This window comes from Calypte anna, chromosome 1 (assembly GCF_003957555.1).
Source record: "Calypte anna isolate BGI_N300 chromosome 1, bCalAnn1_v1.p, whole genome shotgun sequence".
NCBI lineage: Eukaryota > Metazoa > Chordata > Aves > Apodiformes > Trochilidae > Calypte > Calypte anna.
Window position 1 is genome coordinate 191,828,368 of NC_044244.1, and position 19,333 is coordinate 191,847,700.

The following is a 19,333-nucleotide window of genomic DNA, read 5'->3' on the forward strand; positions in this document are numbered from 1 at the left end:
GTGAGAATTCAGAACTTAAATTCAGAAAAGCAATTTAATTTAAAATCATTATATACATTGTTTCTGCTCATTTGGTAATAAAACCTTCTGAGTTATATGAACTAACCTTGGTTTGGTCATTTGATTATGTGACCACAAAAAGTGAGGAATCTTCCTAAGTGCCCTTTTATTTAGTCTTTTAATTTTATTTTATATAACATGCTACCAGTACCAATATAGAACTATTCATTGTGAGTTGAATTGAGGTTGGTAGTTTTGACAACACACCCAGGAAATGCTGCTGACTTGCATAACCCTGCACACCCCTTCAGAGGGTGGTTTTATTCCATCTCTTGACAATGAAAATTCATATCAGAGTTGCAGTGGAACTGCAAATATTCATAGCAAATATTCATAGTACTAAGAGAACAGAAGGAGAGCAGAAGAGATGTGTATGAACAAGTGGACTCAATAAAACAAGCCTGATTTAAAAAAAAACAGGGTCAAGGGGCTGAAAGAGGAACAGCTAAATGCAGGTTTCATTTGCAAGAATGTAAAATCCGGCCCACAGCAATGGATGCAATAAATAACTAGGGATAGACAACACTGTAAACAAATACAACTTTACTCAAGATAACACTTCGAGATGTCCCCAAAATATGGTCCTGAGTGCTACCCTGGTCAGGATTATTGTTGAAAAAAAATTAGTCTTGTTTTCTGTTTTTCAGAACTGTTAGGAACTTGTCACAAGGAACAAAAGCTGGTGAACATGATGTAATTTTGTAAATCATTAATTATTTTTTTTCCTTCTTTTCTGCTTGCCCTTTCCTCACTTTAGATCTCACTTCTAGCACAGGTATAACAAAAAACATGGAGGAGAAGAAGAATGAAGAGAAACCAGAAGAGCAATTTACAGAACCTGAGTCAGCTTTTCCAGAATCTTTACTAGAATTTCAGTAGGTTTAGTATATTTAACTTTTCACACATATGGAATATGTGGCTGGATAAAGCAGAAAACAACTCAGTTCGGAGCCTGAGCTGATTGACTGTGGAGTGTGCATGCTGTTCTTTTCTGTTGTTATCTTGGGCTTTCAAGGCTATATCAGAAATACACACTTTTTAAAACTATACCTCTGAGAAAGCATTTAAGTGGGTCAGAAATAATTTTATGCAGTTATATTATAACTTGGGAAAAGTTTTGTTAGAAACAAAAAAAAAGCCCACAATTTTTGTCTGTTAGCAGCAAGCTTTTGATCAGCATACTCTGAAATTGCAAAATCGCATTTGACTCTACTTGCTAGCATTCCTTGGGCTTCACAGAGGTAGGTAGTCACTAGCCAAAACCTCCAGACCTTTCAGTTTGCTCCTTTGGTGCAACTGAGACCAGAGCACAAAGGAAAATTTTATTTTAAAAGTAATGGAGGGATAAATTAAGGGTCTCTTAAAATCCAGCAGAGAAAATAAAAGCTAAGATTATATCAGAAGTAGTTATAAAAGACCTCCAATTTATCTGGTCTCCAGTATCTTGGGTAGATGACTGAAAGGAGAAAAATGAATCTCTGTGCCTTGTATCAGAGATAGAAATTGAAATGGAAGAAACCTCAACAACATCCAATATTCATCAATTATCAGCATTTAGGGAACAAGGATATGTGCCTTGCAGTAGAAATTAAAAGCAGGGAATGCAAACTGAAGAGCAAACACATACTGTTCTAGCGACATCTATAGGAATTTACAGGGGCTATGTGGGATTTTCTATTTCATTTTACAAAGACCAGAGCACAGATTTCCATAGTGAAACAGACCAGGTTTAGCTTAATCTAATAACAAATAAATACAATCCAAAAAGTCAAAAAGCAAAACCATCTATTTTGCTAATAAATAAGCAAACTGCATTACTGGGCTGAGGAAAAAAACCCTTCTTTTTTATTAAATCATTGTTATGCATATTCAAATAACCAAGCAAATGACTCAATTGTCTGAAGAGTCTTCCACTGAAATGTGTGCTGCTGTGACACAAGATATTTTGTTTCTTGGGGAAAAAGGGAAGAAAAGTATTTTTCATTCTTCCTTTATCTTTCTACCTCTCTCCTCTGTTTCCCTCTCTTTCTCAACCTCTGTCATCTATGACTAACACTTGATTGAACAAACAAGCATAACCATACAAGTGAGTATCTGTCACATTCTTCTTTAGGGTTTATCAGGTGTGTAGTATTTATTTAACTTCCATTCCTGATTTTTCCCCTGTACATGGAAGAATGGTTTGGTGTTCATAGCAAGTTTGTTATTTTGCATTTGCAGTAGTTTGCTGTTTCAGGATTGGTTAGTAACAACTATTCCATTAATCACCGACATGGTGCAGGAGAAAAACGTTGTTTCTAGGTGATGAAATCATCTAGATTAAAACTAGTGTACAGAGTTGAGAAAAATCAAATCAAAGGAATTATCAATGTAACTGTTTTGTGGCTTTTGTCTGACAAATACTATAGAACAATCATCTATATAGGAAAGTTCCAATCTGTAGCAGAAAAAAATAGAAATTTATACTCGTAGACATTTTTGACATTAACAAATTGACAGATGTAGATTGTCACTTCATGGAAAATATTCAAGTAGCAGACATTAAGATCATAATTATTCAAAATGATTTAAACTGGCAGGTAGTTTAGGAGGTAACAGTATATGTCCAAGCTGTTGCCTCTGCATAATAAGTGTGATATTTCTCACTTACAAGTGAGGTACCCCTCTATCTCTGCTCCAGTCTCTCATAGCCTTGAACATCAGGAAAAATCTGAAGAATACCTTGGAGCACACTGACACCAGAGGATTCAAATCTATTAGCCTACAATTTGAATGACTGACTGAGTGATCTAAACTTAGCAGGATAAAAAATATCTTCTTTTAAAACAGCTTAGTACAATGAGGAGGGGAAAAAAAAAACAAAACCAAACCCCAAAAAATACCCCAAGGAACAATAGATGTGGAAACAGTAAAAGATGTTGTGATAATGGTAATACTTTCCTCTATTGTGTTATACGGTGAATGAATTCCAGGAAGGCAAAGTTTACAGATAATTTTTTAAATAGACACCATTTGCAGTCCAGCTTTTCTCATTCTAGAATGGAGAACACCAGGAAAACAATGCTTGTTTTTTACAACTGTGGCAAAGAGGATGACAAGTAGCCTGTGAAAACTGTGAAAGCAGTGAGCAAGTTCTTTCACTAAAATCATAGAATCATCATAGAATCATAGAAAGTTAGGGGTTGGAAAAGATCCCTGCCAGAGCAGGGTCACCTACAGCAAGTCACACAGGAACGTGTCCAGGTGGGCTTTGAATGTTTCCAGGAAAGGAGACCCCACAACCTCTCTGGGCAGCCTGTTCCAGTGCCCTATCACCCTCACAGTGAAAAAGTTCTTCCTAATATTTACACAGAACTGCCTATGCTCCAGTTTACAAGGATTGCCCCTTGTCCTATTATTAGTCACCCCTGAGAAAAGCTTGGCTTTGTCCTCCTGGCACTCTCCCCTTGCATAGTTATAAACATTAATGAGGTCACCCCTCATTCTCCTCCAAGCTGAAGAGACCCAGCTCCTCAGCCTTTCCTCATAAGGGAGATCTTCCACTCCCTTCATCATCTTGGTCACTCTGTGTTGGACTCTTTCAAGCAGTTCCCTGTCCTTGAACTGAGGGACCCAGAATTGGACACAATATTCCAGATGTGGCCTCACTAGGGCAGAGTAGAGGGGGTGAGAGAACCTCTCTTAACCTACTCATCACACTTCTTCTAATGCACCCCAGGATGCCATTGGCCTTCTTGGCCACAAGGGCACATTGTTGGCTCATGGTCATCCTTCCATCCATCAGCACCCCCAACTCCATGTCCCTTTTCCTGCTTTTCAACAGCTCAGTCCCCGACCTATGCTGGTACGTGGGGTTGTTCTTTCCCAGATGCAAGACACTACACTTGCCCTTGTAATACATTATATTTCTCCCTGCCCAACTCTCCAGTCTGTCTGGGTCCCTCTGAATGGCAGCACAACTTTCTGGGGTGTCAGCCACTCCTCCCAGTTTTATGTCATCAGCAAACTTGCTGATAGTACACTCCATTCCCTCATCCAGGTCATCAATAAATATATTGAATAGTACTGGTCCCAGTACTGACCCTTGAGGGATTCCACTAGAAACAGACTTCCAACTAGACTCCATCTCACTGACTACAACTTTCTGGCTTGTATCCATCAACCAGCTCCTGATCCACCTCACTACCCAATCATCCAGGCCACACTTCAGTTTAGCTCCAAGGATGCTGTGGGAGATGGTGTCAAATGCCTTCCTGAAATCAAGATAAACTACCTCTACTGCTCTGCCATCACTGATCTATCTGGCTGTATCCTCACAGAAGGCTATCTGGTTGGTCAGGCATGGCTTTCCCTTAGTAAAGCCATGTTCTCTGTTCCTGATAAGCTTCTTGTCCTTGATGTACCTGGAGACAGCAACAAGAATGAGTTGTTCCATCACCTTTCCAGGGATGGAGGTGAGGCTGAGTGGTCTGTAGTTATCCAGGTCCTCTTTCTTGAAGACTGGAGTGACATTTTCTTTCCTCCAGTCCTCAGGCACCTCTTGTATTCCCAATGACTTACCAAAGAAAATGGAGAGCAGGCTACAAATGACATCTGCCAGTTCCTTCAGCACCTGTGGGTGCATCCCATCAGGACCCATGGATTTATGGACTCCAGACTCATTAACTGATCCTTAGCCCATCCCTCATCAACCAAGGCAAACTCATCCTTTATCCTGACTTCCTCAGTGGCCTTAGGGGCCTGGGGCTCCTGAGGACATTCTCCAGCAGTATACACAGAGGCAAAGAAGGCATTCAGCAATTCCACCTTTTTTGTATCCTCTGTCACCAGGGCACCCACCACATTCAGCAGTGCCTACATTGCCTCTAGTGTTAGTTTTATCTGCTATGTATTTGAAGAAGCCCTTCCTGTTGTCCTTAACCTCACAATGTTTAATTCCAAGGAGGCTTTAGCTTTCCTAGTCTCCTCTCTGCATTCTCAGGACACAGTCTTATATTCCTCCCAAGTGGCCAGCCCTTCCTTACAATCTATAGGTTCTCTTCTTCCATTTGAGTTTACTTAGCCATACTGCTCTCCTAGTTCCCTTTCTTGATTTCCTTCTCATTGGGATGCACTGGTCTTGAGCTTGGAAGAAGTGGTCCCTGAATCTTAACCATCCATCTTGGGCTCCTTTACCTTCTAGAGCCCTGTCCCATTGTTTGAAGCAATTGAGCCCTGAGCAATTGTTTGAAGAGGGCAAAGTTGGCCTTTCTGAAGTACAGGGTTGAGATTCTACTTGGAATCCTGTTTCTACACATAAGATCCTGAACTTCACCATCTCATGGTCACTGTAGCCAAGGTTGCCCTCAACCTTCACTGCTTCAGCCAGGCCCTCCTTGTTGGTTAGGACAAGATCCAGCAATGCTCCACTCCTAGTTCGCTCCTCCACCAATTGCATCAAGAGGTTATCATCAATACACTGGAGGAACCTGGATAATATCTAAACATACTTAGAAATTTATAAACATACTTAGAAGAAACTACTCAGGCAGCAGACCCTACTTCTTTAGTGTATCTTAAAGACTAACAAGTTCTTGGTGTACAAATACACTTTATGAAGTTCAACCCCCCATATTTTCAGAAGAATTTAGTGCCATTTAATTGTTCAGTTTAGGATTCGTCTGACCGATGCCTGAGTGAGTTGCCTACGGTTCTTCTGAGGTGAGTGATGAGGAATTAATATTTCTGGAGCACAAATAATCTTGTCTTAAAAGAGACCTGAGGTTAAACCACAACCAGAAAGGAATAAATCAGCTTAGTCCTTCCTAGCTACAAAGGAACATTATAATCAGGGAGTCTCTTTCTCGGTAGGAGTGTGAGATCCAAACTAATATGAAAGTTCAGATGTATATGGGAATTATTTATATTTTATGTGTATTAAACAGACAGTGGTATCTACCCACATTAATCAAGCAATAGGATAGAAAAAGAAATATTTAAGAAGTGTTTACATTTTAGTTAGCTTAGGTAACATTCCTCTGTCTTTTGATTTCCTAAGAGCTTCTCTTTCTTGACTCTTTCTCCACAGAATTGAGACAAAAGAAGCAGAAATTGATCGAGTTTTGATTGACCTGAAACAAGTGGAAAAAAAGAACAAAGAATATCATCAAAGAGTAAGTGACCACACATCCTTTTCCCAACACATTTTACATGCAGTATTTTATTCTTTAATCCTAATACTACATTCACTATAAGTAGTCATTGCAGAGAATTTCTTACAGTCACTGAAACTAGAATTGGTAACTTTTAGCACATAAAGTTTTATCTGAATTAAATTTGACATGCTGCATAAATGTTCTAAGTACAACCTTGCAAAAAAAGTCACTGCTGAGGTAGAACAAGGGAGAAGAGGATACAGCAGTAAAGTGAATTCATTTAGGTTATGTGACTTCAGTGAGGGTGTTTCTGTTGGCATGGGAGATATTCAGTAACCACCTAAGTATTTAATACTACTCCGAATCAAACACGGGACAGTGAGCCCACCCACCTTTCAGTAGGTAACTGTACTGCAGTACATTCAGATGTGCCTTTTTAAACAGTCCTGCAAATATTCTTCAGGGAAGTCAAGAACACACTTTCAGTGAACAGTAGAATAAAATACATTCACTTCATTTTTGTATGTATTATTAGCAGATGTAACCAAGTTTTGAGATTTGCTGACCTTCTTTGATTCACTTCTAAGGTAACAGAATTGCAGAGGTATCTACAAGAGGTTTTTTTATTCTTGCAAACTTTGTTATAATGAATGAAGAAGCAAGAACATCACACAATTGTCTAGGTTCAATTTTTAGCACTGCTTGATGAAGACTCACTTCCTTGTGGTTTAAGAGTTGTTATGGGTTCTTTTTAGAGCAAGGTGAAGTAACTATTGATCACACCTGAGTGAGACTTTAAAGAGCTGCATATATGAAGTGCCTGTAAAGAACTGTATGTAAGAAACTGTAATACGGCATCTGATGACTGAGAACAGTGAACCTTTAAAGGGGATATATATACAGTCACCTAATTAAATGAATTCAAATTGCTTAAAAGTCATTAAACTGGTCATGTGATTAAACAATGTTGCAGCCTGCATTTCCTATAGCAGTGAAACATGGAAACAACATCTCTCTGTCTCCTAGTACCTGATACTTGCCGTGCTTTTCTAAATACCCATCTGTTCAGTTTTCCTTAGTGTTCCTTCCCAACTTGAGGTCTGTAATGTATTTCAGTTTCAGCCTTAACTATCAGTGGAAATGGCACTTGGCTCTTCTCTCTGTAGTCATCTGAAGGCTTTTATGGTTATTCCCCCAGTTTGCTTTTTGTTCATGGTCTCTCAAGGACTTCTTTATATTTTAGAGTGTGCAAGGTACTTCAGGGTATGCTTGAAATGTGATTTGCTCAATTTACCCAGGTGTTGATAGATCTTAGAGCTCCATTCTTTGTTTCCTGCATAATGTTTCTGAGTGGTTTAGAGTTAATCCTTCTAGAAATGAGGAATGCTTGTGACTCTCTACTGTATGGTTACTGTTACAGTCTGTCTGGTATGGTTATTTTCTCCTTTAAGGAGAAAACATACACAGGAGCAAACATACACAATCAGTAAGTTCAAACATTTTGTGTCACTTAAGAGGATCAATGCAAGTGGTTATAATCACAGTTGTGAAATCAGTGGGTGCAACTAATTCTAGCTCTGACAAGACTCTACTGTGGTTATATGCAAGTGACCTGATTGATTTTTCTGTGTGAAGGTGGTAAATTGTCATGAAGAATGTTGAAGTGAAGTAAATAAATCCTACAAATAAATAGTTATTAAATCAACCCACAAAGAAATTTTTCTCCTCAATGGCAAATTATTCATGTACTGCACTGAATGCAACAGTCATTTGACTCTCATTTCCTTCTAATGGTCCTTAAGTTACTGAGAAACTTCTGAGAAACTTCTGAGACTAGCAGATTCTCCCTTTTGCTCCATCCTTTTTGAATTTGAAGCAAAGGTGTTTAGCTGAGTGTTTTTGAAGTGCATCCTGGCACTAGATCAGATTTTACTTTTCTTCATTACTGAAGTTTGAAAACTAATTTGAAAATGTTTCAATAAATACCTTTTCTTCTATTGTCCTTTCATAGAATGACCTCCTGAAGGAAACGCAGCAGGGACACATTGGGCGTATCCTAAAACAAACAGAAGAAGAGGAGAAAAAACAGGATAAGAAGGAGGTTGTCACTAGGGATGATGTGGAAGAGTCACTGAAAGCAACGTGGCAGTATGAAAAAGACAAAGAACAGCTTCTGAAAGGTGTGTTGTGAGTTGCAGAAGTGTGGTTTGCTCTTTCCATGGTTAGGACTGTGCTTTTTTTTTTTTTTTTTTTCATTTTAAATAGCGATCCAACTTCCTTGTTGCATAAAAAGCATAAAGTTTTTCCTCTCTGAAGTTAAGCTCTAGCTGTGGTGTGGGACCGTAGAGGGCTTATAAGTAAAACTATTCACTACATTAAGATAAAATTGAAAAAAAGTTGGTTTTATATAGAAACTTAGCCTATGTTAGACTGTTTTCTTCCTTCCAAGTGACGTATATTACTGTGCAAGTAAAAAGGCTTCATATTATTAAGTTCAAACTCATGAAAGCTCTATGGACTGGTTTCACTGGAATATAATAAAAATTATTAATGCTGAAAATGAGCCGTTTTGACTATTTAATGTTCTGGCTGTCATCCTGTGAAGTCACATGTGCCTTTGGTTACCACATTTTAATGAGACCTGTTGTCTCTCCTTGGCAGAATAAGAACAAGCTGTTTTCAGCAATGATGGTGGCCCTTGACACTATGTAAGGCCATTGTGTTGTAATGCATTGTAGTGTAGAAGAATCACCCTTCTTTCTCCAATCCCAGTGAAAGTGCTGTTACTCGAAAATTTGATGAAGTCATAAGAATTATGAACTTTCAGTTCAAGAAATTGGTGATGAATTTATCTTCTGATGTTCTTACTTTACTAGATGTGCAGTCCCAGATTGAAGAAACTGAGCAAAGACTTTCAGTAAAGCAGGATGAGAGGGATTATTGGTTGGAGTATAAAAATGTAGGAAGTAAAACACACTCCAGTAAAATTATGAATCTGGAAGAAGACATCAAAGGAGTCAAAGATGACTTTCACAGGAATGCAGGTCAGTTTACAGCCAGTGTAATGCAAGTTTTATGAGCTCTGTATTCCCTCTGAGAATTAATTAAATTATAAATTTAGTTTCATGTGAAGTGAGAGTAATTCTTATGAACATTTGCAAGACAATGCACCTGAAGCAGACTGCATATTCCTAAAAACATTGAAGAACTCTTTCTCTGTATCCAGGACAGGCCCTTTTCAAAGCATTTTATGAAGCTGCAGAAATTACGAATACATAAAGAAACTGATAGCCTTGTGAAAATAAATCTGAGAATTTTCTTGTAAGATACAGACAGCCCATATTTTTTAAAATGTTATAATGGACTGCTTTTTTCTAAAAATAAGTCTACATGTATTTAGGTTCCCTACACACTGGCCTCCCTTAGCTGTCACCCTTGAAAAAGTTTGCCCTGCTTTTGTTGCTTCTCATGCCACAAGCACTTCATATGTTTATGTTTAAAACTCCTTTGACAGGAAAGCAGTACAAGTTCGTTCCTGAACACTCTCTCCTGCGCTGGGCACGGTGGTGGAACTGCAGAACTAGAGGGAGCTGTTTACCAGTGGTCTGAACTTTGCCTCTCGGCATTAGCTCTTACATGAAGCCCGGCAAAATTGCCAGCACTGACCTATACAAATCCTGGGAACAGTTTCAGTACAGACACAACAGTGGATTAATTTGGGAGCTTACATATTCCGGTGCTGAGTGCTTTGCAAAGATTTTTTTACTACTGCATTATTTAAAAATCATTGAAATATTTTGCTGTTACATAAACCATGCTTCTAACAGGAGAAGGATGTCCTGGGTTTCCTCCTTTATGTCTTTCAGTATGCATGAGCACAGCCAAGCAGCTGGTAGTAACAGGCAGTGACACTGCTCTAAGGGTCTCTCTATATTCTGTGCCAGCCATTACCAGGCATCATCTACTGTGGATAAGAGCCAGCTTGCTATCTTTTTTTGTCTCTTGAAACATATTTCGTCATGATTAAGATCTGCACAGTGTTTTCTGTGTTGCCAGATAGCTTGTTGGATTTCCATCTCTGTATTCAGGAGAGCTTGGTATTTTTCATTATGTGTTTTCCATGTCCTTAATCAATTTAAAATGTTGTTATACATCTGCTGAAATATGAAATAAAAAAGAGAATGGGCTTTTATATAGAATGCCAGAATGAGCCAGTAAGAACATTCAGTCTGACCTCCTGCATGTCACGGGGTACAGAGCCAAAAATTTGCAGTTGAATGCAAGTGTAGTTATAGAAAGGCTGTTACAGAGGCACATATAGTAGTTACCTAATTAACATACTGCAAAGTGGTGCTCCCTTTACTGGATGTCAGCATACTGTTTAACTCAGTTTCCTAAAACTGAACTTATGAAGTGGCTGGGAAGGACAGTCATTTAACCTACAACAAAAGTAACAACATCAAAATCTAACAAGCTTCCAGAATGATGTGGCTGCAAATTGGGCTTTTTAATCCCCCCAACGTGCAACAGGCTCAGGGAGTAAGCATAGGTGAAGAAGTTTCTGTATCTTTTGGTACCTCTGAAGGGCTTGGTGCTGGCACAGTTTATGTGATCTGGAGATGACAAAATGACAGTGAAGGGGACAGGAGGCAGAAGAGAGACATGCATTAATGTGAGGTCAGGAGAAACAGTGTTGTAGCAAGAGACTTGGGGAAAATATCCCTGTTAGAAACAGAAAATACGTCTGAACCACTCTTCCCTTTCTTCATTCTCCCAGTACAACTAAGGCTGTTTAGCTGCCTGGAAAAATGAAAAGATGAATTAATTATAGTGTGTAAGTACTTCCATTTCATTCTGCCAAGTCTAGATGGTGGATTGATTAAGGCAGGCCAGCTTCCACAGTGTTAAATTAAGAATGAAAGCACGACTTAAGCACCTTTCATGTTGGACTGCCTTTGGCTCCACAGTGGGTCCATGACTAGATACTGATTTACAGCCAGATCAGCAACAGGCAGTCTGCAACACAAGTGCAGAGCTAGCCCCTGGAACAAGTATGATGTGCCTTCCTTCAAAGCACATTTCTACAATCTCATTCATTCCTTCTAAAGGAGAAAATACCAGCAGCAGAGGTATTTTTTGTTGAAGGGAAGGAGGAAGTAATTAAATAGCAAGTGACTGGAACTTGAAGCCAAACAAATTCAGTTTAGCGTAAGACACCACACTTTGTAAATAATGACCACAAGTAATGATGCAAGCAAATCATTGAGGAAAATGCCACATTCTACATTTTTTCCTGTTGTCAAATTAAAACCCCCCTGGAAGGCTGAGATAAGTCAACAAATTCATTATGTTCTGTACAATAACTGTCTGGAAAAAATACCATGTGCATAAGGTGATCTAATATGCTTCTAGACCTAAAAAATAAGTTTTTCTAGGCAAATCTCTTATAGGACTCCAAGAGCTCTGCTACTGGTGGAGGCAAAATTTACTGTTAAGGTAGCAATATTTTAGCAGAGGATTGCTCAGCTCACTGCTCAGCAGTGAATTGTACAGGTGAAGTAGTTGCCAAAAGTAATGTGTAAGTCAGTTTAGCTTTCTAGTTTTGTAGTCAGCACTCTTGTCCCTTGGGTTTAGGAGGCCAATTTTTATGGAGAAGGATGTTTGAATCCTTTTCTGTGGAGCATCTCTGCTTTTGATGCTGTCGGGTAAGTTCCAGTTTAGGAACAGCATGCCAATTACCTGTTGTCAGAATAAATTGATGCTAATATTGATATTTTGTTTTGTTTTGTTTTTTGTTTGTTTTGAAGAATATTATAGAAATACTTTGAAAGCAATGAAAGAAGAAAATGACCGCCAGGTTGAGAATCACATGAAGCTAACTAAGGAAAAGGCCCCTGAGGTATTCCTTCTGCCTTTTTAAGAGTGCTGACTTTATCATAGTTAAGATTCTGCATTAATAATTGTTTTAGTTGGATTAAGACCTGGAATTTTTCTAATAAATTGAAACTGTAACTTTTCTTACTAAACATGGCATTAGTTATTGTTACACACACTTGGGCATTATATTTTCACATCAGATTAACAATGAGTAGATGTGAGGGCATTTTGCAAATGAGGTACGGGAAACTGGGGCACCATGCACTGACATGACTTGTTCAAGAACATGTCACTGTTGCTGTGGTCTTGATTTTGATGTTTGATGTTTAGATTTACAAAACAATAACATGCTAAGAGATTGTCTCCATGGAACTATACATCACTTTGAAAAGAAATCTTTTGTGCTTTTTTAAGTGCAGCATTTTTAAAATGTCAAAATAATGGTCAAGTGTAAAATTTAAACTTACTAATGTAGAGATATTTTGTGAAATCTGGCACCTCTGATTTGCCATTATGATTTACAAAGTATTTATAGTGACAACTTCCTCAAGAAAAACAAAACATAAGTAAAACATACTTCAGTACAAATCACCAATTGGGCCCACTAGATGTTTACATTCCTTGACTTCATTGCTGGGATTCTCAGCCATGTAAGAACATAATCCAAAGGAGTGTTTATGGTGATCTACAGTGGCATCTTCCCTCCAGTAGTTCCTTTCCACTTACTAACATGAATAATTAAATTATAGCCTTGGTTCATTAGCATTAGATTAAGTCACTTGTCACAGACCAGTCCAGCCTCATTTGTGATTTTGCTTAATTTTTGTAATATTAAAAGTTTGATTTCCTCAGAACAGAAGATCTGAGCAGTAGTAGGAAGATATCAGGATTGCTAGGCAAAAAGGAAATGTCCTATTTTAATATGGGAAATTATAAAATATTGGTAAATTGCTTGACATCTAAACAACATTAGGCAGGATGATGAAGAAGAAGCAGCTGTTTCTGTGGACTGTATCCCCTTGTAATCCCTCAGGGGATGCTACTGTTTTCTGCTGTGAGGCTGTCTCTTAATTTTTTCCTGTTAAAAAGAGAAGGAAGTTCTTCATAGTATTCAGCACTGGCAAAGTCCTGCTTCCAGATGAGATGACCTTAAATTGTCTTTTCTCAGAATGCTGTAAGATACTTAGACCAAAACAGTATCAGAGAAATTGAAGAGAATCAATGGCTAAAAGCAGAGGTAAGAGGATCACTTGTGTATTGTTTACTGTGATAGTTCAGGTTTGAAATACATGACCTACAGTCATAACTATTTCCAGTGATGGGCCTCTGAAGGCTTCCATGGGAAAAGGAGAGCTATTTTCCTGTAATTAGTTTGCAATCCTGAGTAGTAAACAGTGTATGTGGTGAATAAAAGTAAAAGTTGAACATCTGCTTTTACAAATGAAGGACCCTTTTTCCTTCCCAAGCAGTTATATGAAGGATTACCATGTTCCATACAATTAAGTGTTTGTATCTGTGGGAACTGGCATACCATATGGTGTAAAGGTTCATCCATACAAGTATCTGAAAAATGTAGTTTTGAATTGCAGTTAAGTTCCAGTGCTGCTATACTGAAAGAAAAAATTATAGGGGTGTTGGAAACATTTTTGGAGAAAAAGCTTGAGACAGATTTAAACAGGAGATAATAAAGAATACACTGGAGATTAATACACCGGAGAGAGGAAAATCAAAATCATAATGAGTTTTAATGGATTACTTGATAGCTTTTATACTGTCCTTTAATTACTTATTTGAGCTACATATTATGTAGTAACATTTCTTGTCAAGAAAAAAACCTTTTTTTTTTTATGAACCAAATTTAGGAAACTGATTTTTCCATGGTGAAAGTTTGATCGTGTTTGTTCCAATCAATACAGATTCTTTGTTGCAATCAAATCTAAGCAAGAGATTGAATGGAGGAAGTACTATTCCCCACCTTTGCAGCCTCACAGTTTAGAACTGAGACATTTTTGGAAAAATAATAAATGAGCTTATTATGTTTCAGTGCCACACGAACAAACCTGGCAGAGGTTTCTCCATTTTACTTACTGGTTTAAAATATTTGCCAATATGCAGGGACATGGCTCTCCTCCTTCCCCTTAATGACCTCTGAGCCTACATCTTTAACTTTCCAGGGAGGGTGTCCAAACCACAGCTTCTGAGGCAGTGAGAGAGGGGTGAACAGGAGGGAATTCATGTTTCAATCTGTATAAACAAACAGGAGCTTGAATTTCTACATTATATCATTGAATGAGTAGGAATTCCCTTCCAGTGTTCCTGTCTGACTGAACACTTAGGAATTTTATACACATTAAGAAGCATCAACAAGAGGGATTACCAACACGATATCATGTCCTGACAGGCCCTCACCTCAGAGTTAGAGGGATTTGGGTTTCTTTCCTCAACTAGAAGTTTTCTGTGTTATGAATTAGTCATGAATTAGTGCTGTGCAAAACAGAATTATTATCACAAACATCCCCAGTCCTCTGAATTGACCCAGGCATTTTCTCTGCTCTTCTTATATAGACAAAATGTTTTCTTTCAGGCTGATGTTTATAAATAGCTGACAGACTTCCAGTGTTTTCTTTTGGGGAGATAAAACAAAAATTTCAGTTTTGTCCCAGTTTGTTGTTTTTTTTTTTCAGTTTGGCCATCAAACTGAAAAAATGACTTAATGCAACAGCCCTGAATTAGTTACCTCCAAATTTGAACAGCTTTAGAGACTTCAGTCACATTTTTCCCTAGTTACTGTGTCACACCATGATGGTGCAAAGCTGCATCACCTCATCATGACAAGCCACATCCTGTTACTCGTTAATGTCCTGTCATTTTCACCTTTCTAAATCTCCAGGAGAAATGGGAACTGGTTTTTAACTGTAAATTTGGGTTATAAATAGCTGGGTTTATTTGGCTTTGGTGAGAACAGATGTATTCAGATCACTAGGTACTTAAACATGTGCATATAGCTAAGATTTCTGGGGAGGTATCCATCACATAGTACATTCCACTTCCCAGGAAAGGGCTGAGAACTTGCTTGTACTTCAGGAAAAGTGAGAGGAATTGTGGGAACTGAATCACTGGTATCCTGTGGTTGATATAACTTCATGGCAAAATGGGGTGATTACCAGTCCAAAAGAAAGGAGAACCTGGGGTTCAGCCAATGTGGATAGCTTGGACTGAAGGTTTTTTATATAGGCAGGAATTAGAAAAGCAACCCTTGCTGAGCAAGAAAGAACCTGAATTTAACTCCAAAAAGAAGGTTTTTCTCTCTCTCAAAGCTCTGATGTGAAAGCAAAAAAGAAAAATGCAGGACTTCTGTCTCCCAGACCTGTTTGGCTACATCAGAAGGTTCTGTGCTCAGGGCTGCATAGCCCAAATCTGTGGCTGTGATTGACAGAGTTGTGCCAATGAAAGGTTCTAAAAAATTGTGTGAAAGCAGAGAGGCCCTTTGCCTGAAAATGTATCACTGTGCTTCTCCACCAAATGCATGGTCTTGCTGATAGAGCTGCATTCTTTCTAGGTATGTGCTATTAAGATAGCTACCATGAAAGCTTTCCAAAATGGGTATAGTCTGTCTAAGACCATCCTTTTTGAAAAAATTATTTTTTATTTTTATTTTGCCATTTCAAAAGATTGAGATGTACCGAAAGAAAATAAGTGATTTGAAAGCCTCTATTGAGCTCCTGGAAGAAGAAAATATCAGTTTAGTGACAAAACTGATTGATAGCAAGCTTCAGGATCTGAGACAGCCCAGGTAAAGTGGTGCCTTTACAGACTTAAGAATGCTTTGATTTTTTAAAAAAACATAATGCTTTCTCTTACCTCTGGAGCTATTTGGGCTCTCCCACAACAAAGCCAAGGTAGTTTGGTAGTTGAGGAGAGGCAGGATCTGAGTATGTGGGGAATTTATGTCTGTGTGACATAGTAACCTTCTGAATATCAAAATTAAGGGGAAAAATCTGGCTTTGTTAATTACCTGTTAAGACCTAGTGGCAGCCAATTTTATTTTAGCACTGGGGATACCACTGGGGCATGGAAATAGCTTCTTTCTGTTATAGTTGTCTCAGACCAAATGCTGAGTAATGTATTTTTCCTTTACTGTGGACACAATGTCTAAGGATGTGAAGATTAATATGCAAATATATGGAGTTTTGCAATCCCAAATGAAACAAATTTCCTGAGTACTGAGGTACTGAGTAAGGAAGAAGCCTTGGGATAGCTCTGTCTGTAGTGGTGTCTGTAGTATTAGTTTCTTTTATATTGAAATTACTTAACTTGTTCCCTGGAGAATGATTAATTTAGCAGCAAAATGTCAACAGTAATGGTATTAAAAGCACCATGAAACAATGGGGATGATCCATCTTTATTTTCCAGTCTCAGCTCAGTGATTTCAGCCATATTGCATAAAAAAGCTCCAAGTCTTAAGAGCTGATCATTTTTTTCTAGTCTCCAAATTTGGGACTGTTTTTACATGAGAGCTGCCAGCTGTGGTTTGAATCTTGGACTGACTCTAGACTATAACATTTGTTTTCTTTTAGTCTCATGGACATAGTTGAACTTAGGCACTAAGAATAAAAAAGAGCAGCTTACTAGCCACTAAGCTACCTGGCTGCCTCCATTGCATTTTTAAACCATTGCACTATTCTGCACTTGTGGTTAAGCAGCAAATGGCTTTCTGAAAGGGTGCCCTCCCCCACACCTCAAAAAGTTGCACAGGAAAATTCAGACCTGTAAGATGAATTTACCTTTTTTTCATTTTTTTTTTCCATAGGCCTTTGTTTCTTACCCAGGCAGCTGAGATGCAAGGTAAATTTCCTAAGGATGAAATCAATGAAGTAGAGTTTAGTGAGTATGCAAGTAATGTGCATGCCAACAGATTATAAGGAATTTAGAAGTCACTGAACATTTAAATATTTATTTCTTAAGTTTTTTTTATCAAATTGCCTGTTTTACATAGCAAACTTAATTTTTCAGTGAATTGTAGTCAGCACAGCAATGGTAAAATGTAGTTTGTGTCAAGAAGACCATAATCTACCTGTAACAAAGTTTTAAAATTGAATGAGAGAATGGTTTGAGTTGGAAGAGATCATAAAGGGGTTCTAGTTCCAACACCCCTGTCATGGGCAGGGGCATCTCCCACTAGACCAGGTTGCTCAAAGCACTGATAAACTGATAAAAGCTGATTTTTTTCTCCTGCCTTTTGCCACAGACCATTATTCTAGATTCCAATCAATTTTGGTCTCTGATCTTGATCAGAAATTGTGAACAGAAATAAACAGAGAAAAAACTGAGCAAAATTAACATCTGGCTTGGATTGCCAACTAAAAGTCTTACCAAGATGTTAATTAATTCACACTGGCCAAGCCATGTTAAGGGCAATGCCCATACTGAATACTAATTCTGATCTTCATAAAGCTTAAGAATTACATACACATCATTGTTCATCTCTTTAAAAAGGGAAAGCAGATGGAGATGACAGCCTCAGAAGTGTCACAGTCCCCTGTCAAAAGATTAAAGACTTTGCAAAGATTCAGTCTAAAAGAGAGCCTCAAGCCAGGGACAAGGAGCTCTGGGAAAAGCCTTTTACTCCAACTCTTGATAGGCTGTTAAATGAAGATAAAAAAGATTTCCAGGTGAGTTAAAATAATAGAATCTTTTACTGACACAAACATATTTCAGTGTGGAGCATGATCTACTGCTGGAAGCATGGGTTCTGTCATACAGGTCAGCCTCACATGGGTGTTTTGGTTGCCTCAGGGCATTTCTGATAGCACAAGACTAATTGTTTTGGCAATTGCATGGTGCCCTAGGAATCAGTGAGTGAAACACTGAGTGTTAAATTCCCCCTAGTATGAATTCTGAAAGTCATCAAGCCAAAGGTTTCTTTACCATTAAATATTCTATTCAGACTTACTCAATAATGAGGGTTATTAAAAAAAAAAACAACAACCCAATGAAAAAACCCAAAATAAGAAACAAAACAACAACAAAAAACACAAAACAACCTCCCCCCAGCAACTTTTTTTTCTAGATATTTGGTGTTAGTTTGGTTAATTGCAACTTGTGTCCAAAGAAATGATCCTGCTGCCTTGATTAGAGACTGATTTAAGGAGATATTTTGTCCTGAAGAGTCACTACAGAGAAAAACTGAATGTTTAACAACAACAACAACAACAAATCTGTCCAGGTGTTTGTTTCTTTGTAGTTGTTGCCTTGGTAAGAGGAATGCTGGCTTTACTTCTTTCCTCCTACTCTCAGCACTGTAGAGCTCACCCCACTGAGGGCCATAGGTGCTGCTGACATTCCTGCCCTTCCTAAGAATGAAGCTATAATTGAAAATAGTTAAATTGCAGTGGCAACTTATGTGAAAGCATTTATTAAATAGAGGTGATTCAAGAGCTTGTGCTGTAGGGTCTTGCTTCTCTCTCCCTGGCTTTGTCTGTATGGTCCTGTTCCTGCCCTTAGGGTACACAGAGACCGTTTTTGCAGCTGACTCACTCACTAACCCAGCAGAAAATAGCATTTTTTCCTCCTGAATTAGTTGTCTGTTGGGTTAATAAACCAAAGTGACTCAGAGGTTTGGAGAAGACCACAGACATGGTGGAAGCACATGGCTGGACTTGGGCCTCTCTCTTTTGGCAGCAGTGAATTAGTTGGATTAGTTTAGTTCTTCTCAGAGAACTGAAGCTGGGAGTAGAATTTGGTTTGCAGAGAAAATCTTATGGGTGAAAACACACAGGAAAAGGAGAGGGCAGCTGGGCCACAGCCTCCTAAGACTGTCTGCTTGTAAATCAAACCAGTCAACACTGATTTACCAAACAGAACAACCTGGGCCAGAACCTTTACAGGAAAGATGCTGGGGCTTTTTTTTTTTTTTTTTTTTTTTTTTTGCAGAACAGCTTTTTTTTTTTTTAATCTAATTGCAGAACAATATTCTTTCTTCTTAAGGAATATTTAAAACAGGGTCCTCTGGGGACAAGGCTCATGTATGTGGTTGGAAGAACCATGCCTATTCATGAAGAAACAGATGACATGCCAAGCAGGAGGTATGAAGACGATGGTAGATCAAACAGGCATATCACAGCTCGGATGATCAGGGCCTTATGTGAAGAAAAGGTTGGTGAAACATAGGCAAAGCTGTGCTGCTAACATAGAAATGTCACACTCCCAGTTCATTAAATATTTGCTGTGTTCCTCAAGTGTGTGGTGCTGGGCTTTGTGGA

The 19,333-nt window shown here is 38.4% G+C and overlaps 1 protein-coding gene across 1 annotated transcript; it reads left to right on the plus strand.

The window, feature by feature from the left end:
- The first annotated feature begins 849 nt into the window (after positions 1-849).
- CCDC83 (coiled-coil domain containing 83) lies at positions 850-19,283 on the plus strand. Its single transcript, XM_008496771.2, has 10 exons — positions 850-935; positions 6,128-6,212; positions 8,206-8,374; positions 9,071-9,238; positions 12,002-12,093; positions 13,240-13,308; positions 15,743-15,864; positions 16,882-16,967; positions 17,568-17,743; positions 19,059-19,283. The coding sequence occupies exons 1-10, from the start codon at positions 850-852 to the stop codon at positions 19,239-19,241; spliced, it is 1,236 nt and encodes a 411-aa protein (XP_008494993.2). The 3' UTR covers positions 19,242-19,283.
- Positions 19,284-19,333: the final 50 nt, after the last annotated feature.